At 36.8% G+C, this 18,439-nt stretch overlaps 2 protein-coding genes across 4 annotated transcripts in view; one reads left to right on the forward strand and one right to left on the reverse strand.

Moving 5' to 3' along the window:
- The window catches only part of Vwa5a (von Willebrand factor A domain containing 5A), a 29,074-nt gene extending 17,198 nt beyond the window's left edge, over window positions 1–11,876 (forward strand). The window contains exons 11-18 of one of the 2 annotated variants that reach the window (XM_027930622.2): window positions 2,947–3,061; window positions 3,860–4,024; window positions 4,301–4,401; window positions 4,719–4,966; window positions 6,831–6,962; window positions 7,334–7,464; window positions 10,982–11,108; window positions 11,644–11,876. In XM_027930622.2, coding sequence (XP_027786423.2) covers window positions 2,947–3,061; window positions 3,860–4,024; window positions 4,301–4,401; window positions 4,719–4,966; window positions 6,831–6,962; window positions 7,334–7,464; window positions 10,982–11,108; window positions 11,644–11,723 — 1,099 coding nt within the window. In that variant the 3' untranslated portion in view covers window positions 11,724–11,876. Of the gene's footprint in view, window positions 1–2,946; window positions 3,062–3,859; window positions 4,025–4,168; window positions 4,210–4,300; window positions 4,402–4,718; window positions 4,967–6,830; window positions 6,963–7,333; window positions 7,465–10,981; window positions 11,109–11,643 lie in introns of those variants that run through there. The other variant, XR_011708616.1, reaches the window with a different exon arrangement.
- Window positions 1–18,439, reverse strand: part of LOC114088830 (olfactory receptor 8G50-like) — a 170,479-nt gene that overhangs the window by 84,529 nt on the left and 67,511 nt on the right. The gene's annotated exons all lie outside the window — the stretch shown is intronic.

Raw genomic sequence — 18,439 nt, forward strand, 5'->3', positions numbered from 1 at the left:
CTGCACTCAAGCATTTCCCAAGAAGCCCTGTTCCATTTAGTTGGAATCATAGGTAGAAACTGGCATTGAGTGCTACCTATGCTTCTGACTATTGGCCGATACTGATTCTAGGTATTTCAGGGGACAGAACTAGCAAATATTTTTTAAAAAATCTTAAATTTTACTGATGTCCAAATTTCCAATGCAATAACATAGCATTCTTTCTCTTTATCTCAAATTCTATGTTGATATCTTCTTTCATTCAGGTGAGAAACTTAATTTTCCACAAAATCAGTGAATTTATTTATTTCCTTAATCTAACAACACATTCAAAATCTCTCTGTAATATTTTATAATTCTCTGCATAGAGACCTTCATGTATTTTTCATTAGTTCATTTTCTTTAGGTGTTTGATATTGTTTTAAGTAGTATTTTTTTCATATTTTTATTGAATAGATATTTAATTTCACTAAAGAAATTAATTTTTCTTACATTAACTTTTGTATAATGACTGTGCCTCATTGAGATATTAATTCAAATGGTGTACTGTAGATTTGTAGTGCAAAAATTGCCTTTTTCCCTATTCTGTGGAAGATTTCTTCTTAAGTATTTGCTAGAAGTTATAGTGGACTCTCTGGAACTGGAAAAGTATGGGAAATTATTTTTTAAACAATTTATGTTTTTGTATGTTCTTATTTTTATAAAAAATTGAATATTTTTAAAAAAATTTCTTTGCAGTAACATTCTACAGATATCACCTTAAAGTGTCACTTAATGTCATGATGTCTATAGTGATACTACTACCTTTTCAATTCTGATATTAGTCACTTGTACCTTCTATTTTCTTCACATAGAAGTTTCTCAATTTTCATGATCTTCCAAAGACCACTATTTTTTGTTTTGTTCATCCTCTCTATTTGTACAAATTTTTGTTTTATTTTCATTTGTTCCTGTTTCCATCATTTTCTTTCATTTAAAATATTTGGTTTAATAGTTGTTCCTTTTCTAGTATCTTGAGATAGATGTTTAGATACTTAATTATGAGGTTTCTTGTTTGTTTCTAAGTCAAGTTTTTAAAACTATAAATGTAAGTATATCTGTAGTTAAATTCTGAATTTGGACTTGTCATTTTTCATTTGCAAGTTTTTGAGCATATTTCCTAATTAATATGATGATTTTCTTTTTAAGCTGTGTTATTCACAAGCACATTGCTTAATTTTCTCAGATTTTCTATATTCGTTTAGATATCAGATATTTTATATGAATGTTCATAGAAATTCTTTAGGCCTCTAAATTATATCCTGCCTCCTGCAGGTCTTACTCTGCTCTGATGGATGTGTACACTAGAATCAGACAATCTTGATATGATTAGGATCTAATTAACTTCAGCCATGGTGATGGCCTATTTCTAATTCTCCTCTATGTCTTGAGTGTAGTACCCTAGGGTTCTGTCCAAACAACTGAGAGGTTTTCAGAGACACTAGCCTGTTGGAGATCTCAGTCGCTGCTTTTTCTTCTCACTTTGGCCATTCGTTTTGTACTTGACACTTTCCTCAAAGGGTAAATGGACATCTGGTACCAGGCTCGAAGCTCTTGGCTTCCTTCCTCTTTCAGGATTTGGCACTTAGCTTCTTAAAGACTTTGTATACAATTGATTCAATTGTCTTATTGTCTTTACTGCTTTCAAATAAATTATTAAAAATATTGTGCACAGCTTCTCCCTCGCCAGAAACAACTTAGTCCAGCATTGCTGAGATCAGGACAGGGGAAGTTTTGATTCACACATTCAATTGCTATGAAGTCATAAAAAGAAGTCATATGTTTAAGTTCTAGTTTTTCTTCTTGCTAGATGTTTGGAAAAATCAATTAATCTCTAAGCAATGGTTTCTTTACCTGAAATGGTGATACTTATAGTAGAACTTACCTTGTAGGTTTATTGTGAGGCTTAAAAGAATAAAACTATGTAAAACATCTAGGAATTGTCCTTGACACAAAATATGTACTATATACATTTTTGTTTTTATTGCCGTTATTATTTTTATTATCATTGACATGAATCATGTTAGTGAGTTCTAGGCATTTTTCAGTTTAGTTTTTATAAATAAAAAACATTTAAAATTATGCATATATGCATTGTATAATATGGACTAGAGTTTAAAAATCATAATGGAAATTTAAAGATGAGATCATAAAGAGACTAGCAGGATGTGATCTTTTGGGAGAATGAACCCAGTTAATTCACTGCAATTACATATCTGGTCCTTATCCTCACAAGTTAAGAGCATTAATCCTAATACTGATGTCACTTGAGGGTGATGAGTCACACAAACACATGTCAAAATAGACACATAAGCCTGCATTCTAGTGTATGAATTTATGATGAAAACTTTCATTTCTGCCATTTTAAGGCTTATCATAGTATTACTAAGGCATTGTCTGTTTATGTACAATTTTATTTTGGAACCCAAATTGAGGTTAAAAATCTCCATCAGTGCACATGGGCCACAACAGGATGAGAACTTTTACCTTAAGAGTAGGAGACACATTTCCATGCCCTAAACCTTGCAGGAGCAAAATCATGATGCAGCAGTATCAGTCAGGAACTGATGACAGTTTCTAGCTTTTCCTTGGTTTTCTAGGGGACTCTTGTAGTTAGTCATAGCAGTGTTCTAGTGTCATGTCTACCATTTATAAAAGATGTGATCTTGCACAGATTTCTTAAATTCTTAGGGTCCTTGTTCTTTATGTATGAAATGAAACACAACCTTGCCTCTTAGGAGACTCAGGATGATTCAATCATACTATTAATTTCAGGAATTTATTAAGGTTCCAAAATATACAATATTCTCAATAAACGGCTATTACAACTTTTCTCAATGAAGTAGACTATCTCATCATGTAGTTTTCACCATTATGTATAAATTTTATAAGTTCCTGTGTCTAACCTCCATTCATTTACAATTACAGATGTTTCTCATTTGGCATTGGAGAAGGTGCCTCCACCAGCTTAATAAAAAGCATTGCCCGGGTGTCAGGGGGAACTTCTGAGTTTATCACAGGCAAGGACAGGATGCAGCCCAAGGTGAGGGGCAAGCCATGTGTCCAGAGGTGGTCAATCCAGACCAAGTATGCAGCAGGGTGGGGGACACTGCTGCAAGGGCAAGAGCCTAGCTTGCCTCTAACATGCATTTTTCCAAATACCCAAGGTATAAATTATATTTTCAGAGGAGCTGATTGGGTCTTACAGCAAATGTTTTTACTTTGGAGAATGGCATCTGACCCTAATAGCTGGAAGTCCAGAGATAAGATTCTGAAAGAGCTTGGGCTGGGGATATTGCTCAGTGGTAGAGTGTTTGCCTGGCATGCATGAAGCCCTGGGTTTGATCCCAACACCACCAAAAAGAAAAGGAAAAAAAAAAAAAAAAACCTCCATGAAAGAACTTTAGGTCTTGTATTTAAGTGCCCAAACAGAAACTAAGAGCTTTGGCTATCGTGTTTGAGACTCCAGGCCTGTGCTTCAGGACCTCTTTTAGTGGCAAATTGATATTCCATTATCAGTGTGCACAAGGAAAAGATATCTCTGGTTCTGTTTCTAAGTTCCTCTTTCCCAGTTACTGCCATGCCTTCTCTAGTTCCATTCTCCATGGATCAACTTGCCCTAGCATATCCTTCATTCACATTTATGCTATTAAATCTCTCAACCTTAGCTTCCTGTATGTAAAGCAAGATAAATAATACCCATATCCCCAAGATAGGGTTAAGGATCAGACATAACTTGTATTGTACCATATAGCAACTGATACATGATAAATATTGAGTTAATTATAATTATCTTCATCCTTTTTTATTTATGCTTATTGTATTTCCTTTCATCCATCAGGTTCTTAGGTCTCTGAAGCACTCTCTTCAGCCTGCAGTAGAAGACATCTCCTTGAGCTGGAATTTGCCTCCTGGTGTGTCTGCTAACTTGCTTTCTCCAGAGCCAACGGTCATCTTTAGGGGTCAGAGGTTGATCCTCTATGCCCGACTCACTGGAAAAATGCCGGTGAGTTCCAGTTCTTATTTGTTTCTCTGTTCAGAGTAGCTACTGCCCTGACAGTTTCATTGAAGCTGGTTGGTGTATTAGGATTTTAGCAAGAGGTTGTAAATGCCAGGTAGAATCAGCTCTCTGTCTCCCCCATCATTTCAGGTCTCTGGTTTCCTGGGATACCTAATCACTACTAAGAAATGGTAATGTGCTGAGCTGGGGAGTTGCCCCAGTTCTGATCACTTTCTCTGTGACCTTTTCTTTTTATCACTTTTGTTCTTCTCCAATTTGTAGGCAGCAGAGGCTACAGGAGAAGTAGGCCTCAAGTACACGCTCCAGGGCAAAAGATTTGAGGATAAACTGACATTTTCTCTCCAACCCAAGCCAGATGCTGAGTGAGAATTGTTTTCCCTTCTCTTTCTTGTTTTTCTGACCCTTTGCTCCACTTCACTTCCTTGCCTTTTCATCTTGTTCCTTTCATTCTTCTTCTTCCTTCTTCTTTTTTCTCCTTTCTTACTGCTTAGATTCCTTCTTTGGACTGTGGCTTAAAATGTGTCCTTGTATTCATTCTTCCTTTGTGTGCCACTCTGTTTCTATTCTTTCCTTCTCTAATTTTTCTTTCCTCTGCTATCTCTAAATTTTAAGAGCACCTATTAGCTAGAATGTGGGTGTTTTTCCCCACCTCTCTGGAAATTTCTTTTTTTTCTTTCAGCCTCACTATTCACCATCTTGCTGCCAAATCCTTCATCCAAACCAAAGACCTTGGCCTCACACAGACCCCAGCAATGGACAAAAAAGACGTGTTGAAGATCAGCATTGAATCTGGAGTCATCAGCTCCTTCACAGCATTCATTGCCATAAACAAGGAACTCAAGCAGCCAGTTCAGGGGCCCCGGGCTTACAGGCAGATTCCAAGGCCAGTTCTGTACAAAGCCTTTGTGAACTCAAGGATTTTATGTGGTGAGTTCTATTCCATGCATAAGTCTCATGAATAGCTGCACACACTATTTTAAGGAAATTGCTGTGAAATATTTTTAAAAACATTGTTTTCTTTTTTTTCAAAAAAATTATATACACATTTAGTAGTAGATAGACACAATAACTTTATTTTATTTGTTTGTTCTTATGTGGTGCTGGGGACTGAACCCAGTGTCTCACACATGCCAGGCAAGCAATCTACCACTGAGCCACAAACCCAGCCTGCCCTCCACCTCTAGGATTTCTGCCTAGTGTTAAATTTTTTGTCTTAGTGAAGTAGAATATGACCTATTGGCAGAGAGATTTAATATGAAAAGGATAGTAACATGTACAAGGTGCACATAATCATTTAACAAATAGTTTAAATATGAAGCTGATTTATGTTCTTGATAATGAGGTAGCTAATGATTATCCAAATGGCTGACATTTGGGATGATGTGGGACTGGAAGTGGTGGAAGTCAGGACTCAAAGAAAAGGCAAATATTTAAAGGAGTCACTGGGAATAGTTGGAAAATGGATTGTCCAGAGAGAAATAGAAACATCTGTGAAGGAGGGTTGAGGGTCCAGTTAAGTTTGGCACCTTGACTTATTTTGTGGGACCACACCGCCAAAAAAAACCCTTAGCTTATGTTTATCTTTTCAGCAACTTTGGTATAAAAATGAAGCAGCTGAACAGTTGGGCTCATTTCAGTTTTGGGGTTTTGCTAGATTGGGTGTAATGAAAGGAAATTACCAATGTGGATTTGTAGATGTTGATAAGCAGTTGGCAAAAAATTAAAATTGAGATGTAGATTGAGTACACAATGAAGATGGAAGGAGGTTGATATATAGGAAAGCAATATATCAAAAGATATATTAAAGACTTAAGTGATTAAAGATTAAAGACTTAAGTGATCTAGAGGAAGTGAAAATTCAGATAAAACAGGAAAACTTGGATAGTATATTTAAAAGTAAGATTTTTTTTCAATTTATTTTTTATAAGTGAAACAATTCTTTGTGATAACAAAACCATCATGACTTTGGAGAGTGAGACTGAAGAAGAATAGAACCCAAGTAATTAAGTTGAGAAGGCTAAAAACCTGGCTGTCTCCATGGGAGCTGAAATCTCTCAAGAGGATGGCCGACCTAGGAATAGAGTGAAGTCTATGGTCTGGTTTTCAGTTTCCTTAGGGGATGATGGGAGATGACCAAGAGTTTGGGAGCTGATAGTAATAAGGACATTTGGGAGGTACCGTGTGAGGGTGGAGGAATATTGATCTGGACTGGATAGGTTGCCAAACCTGGATGGTTGGACTGCAGTACATTGAACAACAGCCAAGTGAGAGAGATGGAGGGAAAAGAATGTTTTGCAAGGATTCATGAGTCTTCATTTAAGACTTAGTTGGAAGGAGCCTCTTGAAATGAAAGTAAAGAGGTAGGTAAGATTGTTTAGCCTGTGTCAGGGGTTAGAGAGGGAATAATAGAAAATAGAGATCTGAGAGTGTAAGGGTGTGTTGTGTTCAGTGGTGAGCTCATGGGAGAAGCACAGTTAGGGTAGAAACTGAAGCTGACTGATATGGATGGGAAAGTGTGTGTCTCAAATAATCCTTAGACTTTATATTATTTTGGCCTGCTGCCGACAGCAAGGGCAACTCATTGTGTACATCGGTATTTTTCAGATTTTCAACAGAACTCAGGCTATAATGATTGTTTTTATCTGTGGTTACATGGGATTCAGCTTTCGTTGCTACCATGACATATCAGGAGAATGGTTAACATCCCCATAGGCCTATAAATCACCGTGGTCCACAGTGTAAGTGAGCATCTTTCCAGGGACATTTTCTCACCACTCTTTGTTACACATAGGATCAAGCGCACCTGTATTATATACTCAGAGCTTGGGGAATACATGCTCATATCTCAGCGGTTCTGTCTCTATGATGGGAAACCCATGTTCTTCCAACAACAGTAGGACCAAGTCAAAAAGTTATCATAAAGGTGAGGTGGCCTTATTTCACTTCTCTAATCTACCATGTAGACTTTCTAGTCTATAATGTCGACTAATGGAATGATTTCTAAATAAACACAGCCTTTCCCCCCCCCCCCCTCTACCTGCATATGTTGTCTGCAGGCAACAGAGTTCTGTCTGGAAACAGCAGAACTCTGCTTTCACCCTGTTTGGGCCCCCATTTCCCTAGTCATCCTTTTACAATTTGGGTTTGAAGATAGACCTGGGTACTGTCTGACCATTCTCTCTGGAGCAGACTGTGGCAGCCTGTCTCTGAATCCTGCAGCTTATCTCAGGTGTGCTCAGAGTTCAGGGGCTCAGTGGTTTCCTCTCGTTCTTTTTTTCTATTTTTCCCTCAAAGTGATTGGAGGCACTAAACTTATGCAGCTGATTGACCTCCAAAAAGCAAATGGTTCCTGGGATCTGAATGAAGATCTGACTAAGATCCTAGGTGTGAGTTTGGAAGACCTTCTTGCTGCACACCCTGCCCAGGTAAGATTCAAAGAAAACAATGGAGTAGGTATACTTTTAAGGAAGTAAAGTTTGTAATGAGGAGTGGGGGTGTGTATTGGTCATTGTTTCATCACTATAACCAAAATACCTGACAAAAGCAACTTAAAGGAGGAAAGATTTGGCTCAGAGTTTTTAGTCCATGGTCAGCTGGCTCCATTGCTTTAGGTGTGAGGTGAGGCAGAATAGCCTGGAGGAAGTGCTTGGTGGAGTAAAGTTGCTCAGTTCATGGCAGCATGGAAACAGAGAAAGAGCAGAGGAAGTGGGGTGGCAAGGGACAAGATATAGCATTCAGAGCATGTCCTTAATGTCCCACTTCTTCCAAAAATGCCCTGCCTTCTCCTAATAATCCACTCAAATCATTAATCTACCAAATGAATTAATATACTGATGAGGTCAGAGCCCTCATTATCTAATCATGTCCTAAAAGCTCCATCAGTGCATTGTTGCATTGAAGAACAAGTTTTGACATCTTTGGGGTACATTACAGATCCAAACCATAAAAGGGTAGATCAGGATCCACCTGAGAAAGCAGAACACAGAGGGATCCACAGACATAGTTAACTTCTAATAAGTCAAGGTTGAAAGTTTTTCTGGTTATTTTAGAATAGAAATAACAAGGAATTTATGGGCCAGCTAGTAGGAGTTCATGTGAAGGTTGATGGAATACAAGGAGAAAGTAACAATCCTTTGGATTTAAAATAATATTCCCTTCCAGACATCTTAAATGTAAAGTTAAAACTCAGTTTGTCTTCTGTACCAGGAATTGTGCTAACTTAACATTCATGACCACATTTACTCCTCACTTCAATTAAATAAGGTGGGTCCTATTCATGTTGTTGTTTGTAGATAAAGAAGCTGAAGCTTACAGAAGTATAAATATGTGTCTGAGCCAGTGAGTGGCAAAGCTGCATTTAATGATAGGACTATCTGTCCTCAGAACCACTAATGATAACCCCACTATTAATAGTAAAGAATGTGGTTCATACATAAAAATGTTCATCAAAGTCAGGATAAGTGAGTACAAATTGGAGCCACCTAGTTATTTTAATTATTGAAATATACTGACATAGATAAAATAAATTCAGAATGTACATTCAGTTAAGGTAACTTGCTAAAACTTCTACTCCTAGAGAAATTGATAAAATATGATGGCTGTCAAAAACATAAAAGACAAATCCCATTTCAAACTTTCAAACTTAAGAAAACAATGAACTAACCTTCAGATATTCTATGATCTGAACATGCAACATCCATGAGTCACCTGTGGCTATCGAGCCTTGGAATTGTGGCTAAGGTTAAAATAAAAATTTTAATTGAATGGAGGTGTTCTATGTTCTGAAATATATACTGACTTCAGGTAAAAAATAAACAATGTACAATGTACTATCAAAATTATTTTATATTGATTTCAAGTTAAAATAATCATTTTTATAGTGTATTGGCTTACATAGATACTAGTTGAATTCAGAGCTCACCAGTAGAACACATGCTTAGCATATTGAGGTCCTGGATTCAATCCCTGGCACCAAAAACAAAATAAAGTAAAATAATAATAAAATTCTGCCTATTTGCATTTTACTTTTTAAGGTATAGCTACTGGACAATTTAAAATTCATTCTGTGTCTGGATTTTATTTCTAAAATACAAGAATGATTTTTAAATACTCAGAAGTTGGAGCAGGGATGATGAAGTTCAAGGAGCACAAGACATGTCAGGTTGACGTTTCCTTTTTGACATGGCAACAAAGCCAACAAATCAAGTGAGTCAGAGACCTGGTAGATACTTATTTCAGGAGGGAATTTGAATGTTTTGTAATGATGAATATCTGGACCAAGAGTGAAGGAGTTGAACATTCAGAACAGTTAATTATGAATTGATTTTAAAATGGAATATATTTTTAAACCATGAAACTGAATTTTTATATATCTTCTGTGAAGATTTTGATGAGGATATAGATCAGATTTTCCTATTCATGGATGACAGAAAAGAGAACTAAAGTCTTAGGATGACAGAAAAGAGAACTAAAGTGTTAGTCAAGAGTTTTGGGATTCCTAAAGTCTGCTAAACAAGGAATTGCAATTTTTTCATGAAACAATGCGACCACCACTACTGCAAACAGAAAATATAGTAATAATACAACTAAAGAATAGCTTTTGGTTTTAAATTCTCAATGCCACAGTTGAAAGGGGGAGCAATCTGCCTCAAAAGTCATTGCATATGAAAATCAGAGGTTTGGTTTGGTTACAAACAACATCAGCATATTGGAAACAGGAAGAGGGGAGGCAAGAAGATTTCCTGAACTGCCACAGTACTGTTGAACTGAGGTCAGAGAATTCATAAGAATGTTCTCCTCCAGTTGTTTTTCAAAAATAATTGTGACCTTTGTTTTTAAACCATGAAAACAGCATGGGAGTTCCTGCTGCTTTTACATGACCTTCCTTTTCAGGAAGAATTGAAGGAACTAAAATTTTGATAGAATTGAGACTATTCAAAGAGGACATGGTAGCTTTTTACAAATTTTAAAGCTCATGATATATATGGGAAATTTCCCTTTATCCACTGACTCTATAACCTGAAGTTTTCATGAACAGTTGGTGAAACTCATGGGTGGCAGTCTTCTGATCTATGGATGAGATTATCTTTTAAGGAGTATGATTACAATTAGACTATTCAGAATCAGTCACACCTCAATTATTTGCTGGAATACTAACTTTGGGCACTTCATTTCACTTCTGTATGAAGCATTTTTTTGTCTTTAAAAATGTGGGACTGGGTATGGTGGTGCATGCCTGTAATCCCAGCGGCTCTGGAGGCAGAGGCTGGAGGATTGTGAGTTCAAAGCCAGCCTCAGCAATTTAGCTAGGCGCTAAGCAACTTAGTGAGACCCTGTCTCTAATAAAATACAAAATAGGGTTAGGGATGTGGTTCAGTGGCTGAGTGCCCCTGAGTTCAATCCCTGGTACCCCCCCAAAAAAAAAAAATTTGGTTATTGATAATTCCTCATGCCTTTGTTTAGTGGAGAGTTAAGAATGAGGATTAAAATTTTAAAACATGGGGAATGATGTTGGCCAACTTATATGGTTATATTATGTGCATGTACAAATATGTAACAAGAAATCCCACCATTATGTACAACTATAATACACCAATAAAAATGTGGGAATGAAAAAAAAAACATGAAGACACTTTATAAGATTGCCAAGCATGTGTTTCTCTTACACAACTGGGTAATCCTTGCATGGGTGTTAGGGTCTCTACACAGCTCTGGATTTAAAGCTTATGACCTTTCTACTCTAAGACTCAGTAGACTGTTGCCTTGGGGTACATGGCCTATCATTGTGCCTTGCAAGTTACAGAGTTAGAGGGAGACCAAATAATACCATCTAGCAGCAATTTGGGACTTGCCAGTAAGGAGGGCATGGCACTCTTTGCATGTCCTTAAGGGGCTTCCTGCCCCAGCCTAGAGTCTTCAGAGAAGTCTCTGTCTATTATACAGGATGTGGACCTCTCAGTCTGGGCCACTGTCCTGGCTGTGGTCTGGCTGCACACCCATGGTAAAGACCAGAAGATGGAGTGGGAGCTTCTAGAAAGGAAAGCTGTGGCCTGCATTCACACCCAAGCAGGTAAGAACCCACTCCCAGGGCCTTTCCTTCCCTCCCAGGAAGACAGTTCCCAGCTGTGCACCTCCAGCCCTGGCAGAGGGTGACCCCAAGAGTCTTCATAGTCACTTACCTCACTGTCTTGGTCCAGACTATTTCTGGTCTCTCAAGAGTCCTTTCCTTGGCAGGAGGAGGGTAAAATCTTTGATTTGAGGTAGGAGGGGGAGAGTTGAGTAAAGATGTAAGGGAACATGGATGGGGAGTGTGAATTTCTACAAGGACATAAAGTATGCTTACTCTCCTCTCTCTCTGTCAGTACTGAGCTGAATAAGTACCCAGCTGGACTTGGAAAACCTCCTCCTTGGAGGTTTATTATCTCACAGCTGCTGAGTGATTCTGAGATCCAGAGAAAAGTAAAGGAGAATGTAGGCATGAAGTAAAGAAAAATAAAGAGTATTGAGGAAAGATAAAGCAGAACTCAGGGTTTGGGGGGTCACTGGGAGAACAGCTATCTCATCTGCTGTCCCCCATCCCTGATGATTCTTAACCTTCTTCACAGGCTCCACTGTGCCCATGCTTGTGAAGGCTGCAAATACTCTCCTGAAGTCATCTGTGGACCTTGCTGTCTTTGCTCCCTAAGGATGTCTTCCAGAAAAAAGAAAAAGGTGGGGTGGGGGGAGAGGTTTCTCCTTGGCTATCAGCACACCTTCACCATTTCTTCTACTGTAATGTTTTGTGTTTTAAATCTCACCTATATCTCTCTTGAAATAAAAGTAAAGGATGTTCACACCACCTTGCCTCTCTAAGCACATCCCTTTGAATGTAATCTTCTTTCCCCAGCATGACCCTCAGACAAGTAATGGTGGTCCCAGAACCTATACCTTTCCCAGAGAAGTTCAAAGCATCCATATGCAATACTTAATATTCCTTCCAGGCTTTCCAGAGTGATGACAAGAAAAACAGGTGACATGGGCACCAGACTAACAATTTCAATATTCGATGCCAGAGATTGCCTAAATTATAGAATTCTCTGTACAATTTTTGTCACCCATTTTTGCTCTTATATATTTACCAGAACTATACAAGAAGTCTTCTATCTTTGAAGGAAGAGTTGGAGGGCAATTAAAAGCCAACATCAGTGTTGATGTGACCTCAAGATTACAAAGAGAAGTACATGAAGGGTACACTGTGAGCACTAGCCCTGTTGGAATCCTTCTCAGTGAATTATTCTTGCGTTTGTGAGCCTATACCACATGCTTTTGCTTTCAATCTATGCCTAAATGACATGGGTTGGGCTAATTGTTGGAGACAGATGTTCTCTTAAATCCTGAACACCTTGTAATAGGATTATAACCTTAGCGCTAGCCTGATCCCATGAGGACTGCATATTAGGTTCTGATCTAGTGCAATAGAGAAAGAATAGGATTGATGGTAGACCTGAACCTGGGTTGCTCACCACATAAAGAACAGTGGAAGTCCAGATGATGGCTTCTGACTCTTATGTCTCTCATACCTTATCAGAATGAAGTGGTCCTATTTGCTGTATTGTCAGTATTAGAATGCCTATTTGTATACATACTTTGTTTTCTGGTCTTTCATAGATTCACTCATTGAATCTTCATTGGTTTTATTACCTTTATTTTCTGTGTCAAATTTGCTGACATTTCCACTGTTCACAATGAATTCTGTCCCCACATCTTCTCCTGTAGACTGATTTACTGTCTTGCATGAAGCAAGCAAAGGGCAGTTTTCAGAAAACCATCACTAAAATCTTGAACACATATGTAGCTAGGTACGTGAAGACTAAGGCAAATGGCTTACCCCCTCAGGGGTAATTTTTCCATTTGCAGAACTGAGGCGCTAACCTACAGTCTATTAATACTTTCATGTTGAATTTTCTAGAATTTGGAGCAGGACCTCAGTAGTTTTCTCTGTTATTGGATCATCTATGTGAAAACTGACTTTAGGAAAACTCGTGTGACTGCAGTATGGATTCCAATCTGAATGTTCCTCTGAGTTTGCTATGGCTGTGATCAGTGGAACAGGACTGCAGGATCACCTGGATGCTTGTTAGAAATGCAGAATTTTGGGACAACACCAAAGATTACTTTACTGAAGTCAGCATTTTAGCAAAGTTCCCTGGTTAACTTGTATGCACATTGGAGTTTGAGACCTGGGGGCCCAGTATTGTCAGGTGGCTGAATCCCACTCTGCAATCTAGATCATCTTTATCTATCACATGAGTATTATTGTAAAAGAAAGTTTTCCTAGGACCATGAAACTTCTGGAACTACCCTCTGCACATAAAAATATGTCACTGATGTGTTTTATGCATAGAATTGGTCACTACACTTAACGTTCAGCCTCCTTTTCTCACTTTTCAGCTTTCAGACCAGACTAGGATTTGAGGCCGCCTGTGCTTAGGAACCCAAGAGAAATGCTGTTCTCATATCCTTGTGGTTTCCTGCACTCTGCACTTGTTTCCTGCCTGCCAAGAACTTGGCCACAGATAGATGATGGATAACCTTGCCCCAAGATGTTCTTACTCAAACAGAGGAGCTCCAATAGAGTGAGGAGACTTACTGAAATGCCCTGCCGATTCACCCCAATCCAGCACAGTCATCCTGGGGATTGATTATCTGATATTCCTCTCCCAGTTCAGTCCTTGTTTCTTTAAAATTAGTCCATCTTCTTTCAGATGAAAACCCCCATGCAATGAACCATCACATGGATTCTGTTTCTCCTCTCAGTTCTGAAGTTTTGCCTTATATATTTTGAAGTTCTTTTGTTAAGTGTGTCACCATTTAGGATTATTATAACCTTCTTGGAGAATTTACTCTTCTATCATTAGGTAATGCATACCTTTATTGCTGATGATTTTTCTTTTTCTGAATTTGGCTTTATCTAAAATTAACATTTCTACTCCAGATTTCTAGTGATTAGTGTTAGCCTAATACATTTTTCTCCATAACTTCAACCTATAAAATTGCTTTAATTTAAAGAAAGTTTCTTACAGAAAACATGGTGTTATTTATTTTTTTGCTTGTTTAAATAATCTACTCTGGCAATCTCTGTGTTTTAAACAGTGTATTTAGATCATTTATATTTAAAGTAATTATTGATATTATTTGGATGATATCTACTGTTTTCGTTACTATTCTTTTTTTATTAGTTGCTCAAGACAATACAATGATCTTGACATATCATACATTTGATTCAAATAGGGTATGAATTCTCATTTTTACACGTGTACAGATTGCAGGATCACATTGGTTATACATCCATGTGTATATATACAGCAATCCTAGTGTCGGTTGTATTCTGCTGCCCTCCCGATCCCCCCTCCCCTTCCCTCCCCTCCCATCACTATTCTCTAGCCATTCTACTGTGACAATTATCTCTTTCTCTCTCTCTTTTTTATTCCCTTTCCCCTCACACCATCGTATATGTATTTTGTGAATCCATGAGGGTCTCCTTCTGTCTTCTTTGCAATTCCCCTTCTCCCTCCCTTTCCCTCCCTCCTCTTTTCCTTGTTTCGTGGTAATCTTCTTCTCATGCTCTTCCTTCCTACACTGTTTTGAGTCACCTCCCTTATATCAGAGAAGACATTTGGCATTTGTTTTTTAGGGATTGGCTAACTTTGGTTAGCATAATTTGCTCTAGTCCCATCCATTTCCCTGCAAATGCCATGATTTTGTTATTTTTTAATGCTGAGTAATATTCCATTGTATATAAATGCCACATTTTTAAAATCCATTCATCTGTTGAAGGGCATCTGTGTTGGTTCCACAGTCTAGCTATTGTGAATTGTGCTGCTATGAACATTGATGTAGCTGTGTCCCTGTAGTATGCTCTTTTTAGGTCTTTTGGGTATAGTCCAAGAAGGGGAATAGCTGGGTCAAATGGTGGTTCCATTCCCAGCTTTCCAAGGAATCTCCATACTGCCCTCCAAATTGGCTGCACCAGTTTGCAGTCCCACCAGCAATGTACAAGTGTACCTTGTCCCCCACATCCTCGCCAGCACTTGTTATTTTTTGACTTCATAATGGCTGCCTTTCTTACTGGAGTGAGATGGTATCTTAGAGTGGTTTTACTTTGCATTTCTCTGATTGCTAGAGATGGTGAGCATTTTTTTGTGTACTTGTTTATTGATTGTATATCCTCCTCTGTGATGTGTCTGTTTTAGATCTTTGGCCCATTTGTTGATTGGATTATTTGTTTTTTTGTTACTATTTTCTATGTTTCATTTGTTCTTTGATCTTTCCATCTTGTTTTTGCCTGTTCTAATTTTAATTAATCACTTTTATGTGATTTTATTTTGTCTCTACCCTAAACATATTAGTTATATTTTTTAAAAAATGTTTTAGCTGTTGCCTTATAATTTGTAATATACATTTAAAATTAATCTAGGACCACATTCAAGTAACATTGTACCATTTTATGCATTGTAACAGTGTTCCTAAATTCTTTTTTCCCATCCATTATGGAATTGCTCCTATGCATGCGTTTCACTTATTCACCTACCTCCTCAAAGAATTATTACTATTACCTTAAAAATTAGCTTATAGATCAATTATGAATAAAAAGTATAGATTTATTTTATCTTGATTTATTCCTTCTCTTTACTCTTCCTTTCTTAATGTGGATCTGAATTTCTGACCTGTATTATTTTCCTTTATACTGTAAATTTCTTTGTTTAGGTATGTTTAAGTACACAGATACTTACTGTTGTTATAATTGCCTATAGTATTTAGTACAGTAACATTTTACAGGTTTGGAGTCTAGGAGAAATAGGCTATAATATATATCCTGGTGTGTAGTAGGCATACATCTAGGTTTGTGTGAGTATACCATATCATACCTTTTATCAAATTCTATTAAGTGTTTTGTGTTTACTTTATATACTTGTAGCCAAGATCTGAATTCTACTTTCACTAAAAACAAAACTGCTCTCTCCCCAAGTCCTACAAGCTGCATATTTATGACTTTATTACACATCAGAAATTTCACAACAACACTATATGGACAACCTTCATGTCTGCGGCTATGTGTGGATCACTCAAGAGGTGTAACTACAATACCCAGTGATATGACAATGGCATTCAATGTTCAAAGCAGAAAAATCAATCATTTTGGAAATACCATCCTGATTTCACCTTTTTAAGATCCTCAGTTTCAAAACTAGAGATATTTTGACTAGCTGTTTTCAAAACTCAAGAACTAAGATCATACTCTGCTAATTTTGTTTCCATAGAAGATACTTTAAATACTTTTAAAAAATACAATATCAAGTGATTGATTTAGTTTCAGTATTGTACCAAAATAGGGAAGTTCTTAACATCCTAATTGTTCATGTAGGAGATTATGTTCTTACTGTTAAGAACTCTTAAAGATAAGATGCAAGTCACTTATCAGATACATGATACTGCTTCTATGGACTTATTTAATTGGTTTAATCTTGACTCCAGCTAATATCTGTTTTAAGATATTTTTCGTACTCAATATTTTAAAAAGGAGTAAATTAGCCTTGGAAAAAAGGAAAATCTTCCTACATTATACCAGTTGCATAACAAAATTTAAAATAATCACAAAAAACTTACAGTCACAACAATGCCATAAACTCACAGAAGCAGAGAATGGAATGGTGGTGGCCAGGGTGTTGAAGAAGAGGAAGACAGGGAGATATTAGTCAAAGGGCACAAATTTTCAGTTATACTGACGAAGAAGTCTTAGAGATTTACTGTACTGCATAGGGCTTATAGATGATAAACTGCATTTCATACCTAAACATTTGTTTAAAGGTGAAAGAAACTTTTGGAGGCAGTGTGTAGGTTCATTGTATGCACAGGTTTGTGATGATGGCTTCATGGTATATACTTATCTTTGAACTCATTTGCACACATTAAATACATAAATGTTTTCATATGTTGATTATACCCCAACAATATGTTTTTTTAAAATTAAAAAAAGAAGAAGAAATTATTGTCACTGAAATGAAAGAGAAAGAAGAATAGACACTGTGGTAGGTAGATCAGCACATTAACTCCTAGTGGGCAGAGTTTAGAAAATATAAAACATTGTTTCCCAGACCCTCTTGCATTTGAGGTTTTGATGTGATTGAGGTTCTGTCAGTCAGATGCACTTGAGAATTGGATGTTGAAACCAAGTCATATGTGGCAAAAAGCAGGACAATGGGTATCTGTATTTGCTAGTATAAACTGTGTGTTAGTACCAGAGCTGCCAACCATAACAATAGCTTCACATTTCAGCAGCTTTCTTAGTATCTCCTAATTCAGCAACTGAGTTAGTGACTCAGGTCTACAGCATGAATTTGGATGGAGGTACAATAATAAAATAAATAAAATAATTTTAAAATCAGAAAGAACATGCACTATCTTCAGTTATTCATTCACAATGAGAATATCCTCAATAGTACACTTAAGACTGTTCTCCTTATATCTTCTTAAATACTTACAGTGATAGAGAAAAGGTGGTATTATAAGGTTGCTTATTTTATTAATGTATATATTATAATAATTACTTCTTACTTTTAAAATAAGTCTTCCTATTATGTCTGTGCATGATTCATGAGTCAGTTTATCAAACAACTCATATCACGACTATCCACAAGTTCTGCAAACATCTGAAGACCACATTTTTCTCTCTTTTTATTCTTTGAGTACAAAACTCAAATCTCTGGAATTCATTATCAGTACTTTGAAATTAGAGTCTCAGCTTAGTTTCCTCCTAATTATTTAATATTTAAGTTACTTACTCTTTGTTTTGTAAAAAATTATGTCAAACAATACCACCTACTTTATGAAATTTCTTTTAGAGATTAAATGTAATAATAAATGAAAATTTTTATCACAGCTTTTATTATGTTGTAAGTGCTTAGAATTAATTATTAACTAAATAATAACTGTTTTGATAATTTGTTTTTGAGACGGTTTATATATTTATTTTGGTCATTCTGTTATGAATGGCTCCCCCATATTTCTCTTTTGAAATACGTACCTGAGGATACATACTGTTAGTAGATGCATAAGAGTTACTATCTAATTATAGTCCTGTCTTAAACAGTGATATTTACTAGAAACAAATACATAGTTACATTGATACACAGATATTTTTAAAAGTGATGAGACAAATAGTATCACAAGCAAAGGCTTGAAGGTGTGAAGGGTTACCAAATGTGGGCATAGCATAGCAGGTGATCTAATATTTAGTAGGCAGCCTATCTTCCCATGCCATCAATCTCAGAGCACCTCTTTATGATGATATCATTACCATTATCTCATGATTAGATGATGAATGAGGTTGACAAACTAATTGCTTCCTCAGAGCTATCACTG

This window comes from Marmota flaviventris, chromosome 9, assembly GCF_047511675.1.
Source record: "Marmota flaviventris isolate mMarFla1 chromosome 9, mMarFla1.hap1, whole genome shotgun sequence".
NCBI lineage: Eukaryota > Metazoa > Chordata > Mammalia > Rodentia > Sciuridae > Marmota > Marmota flaviventris.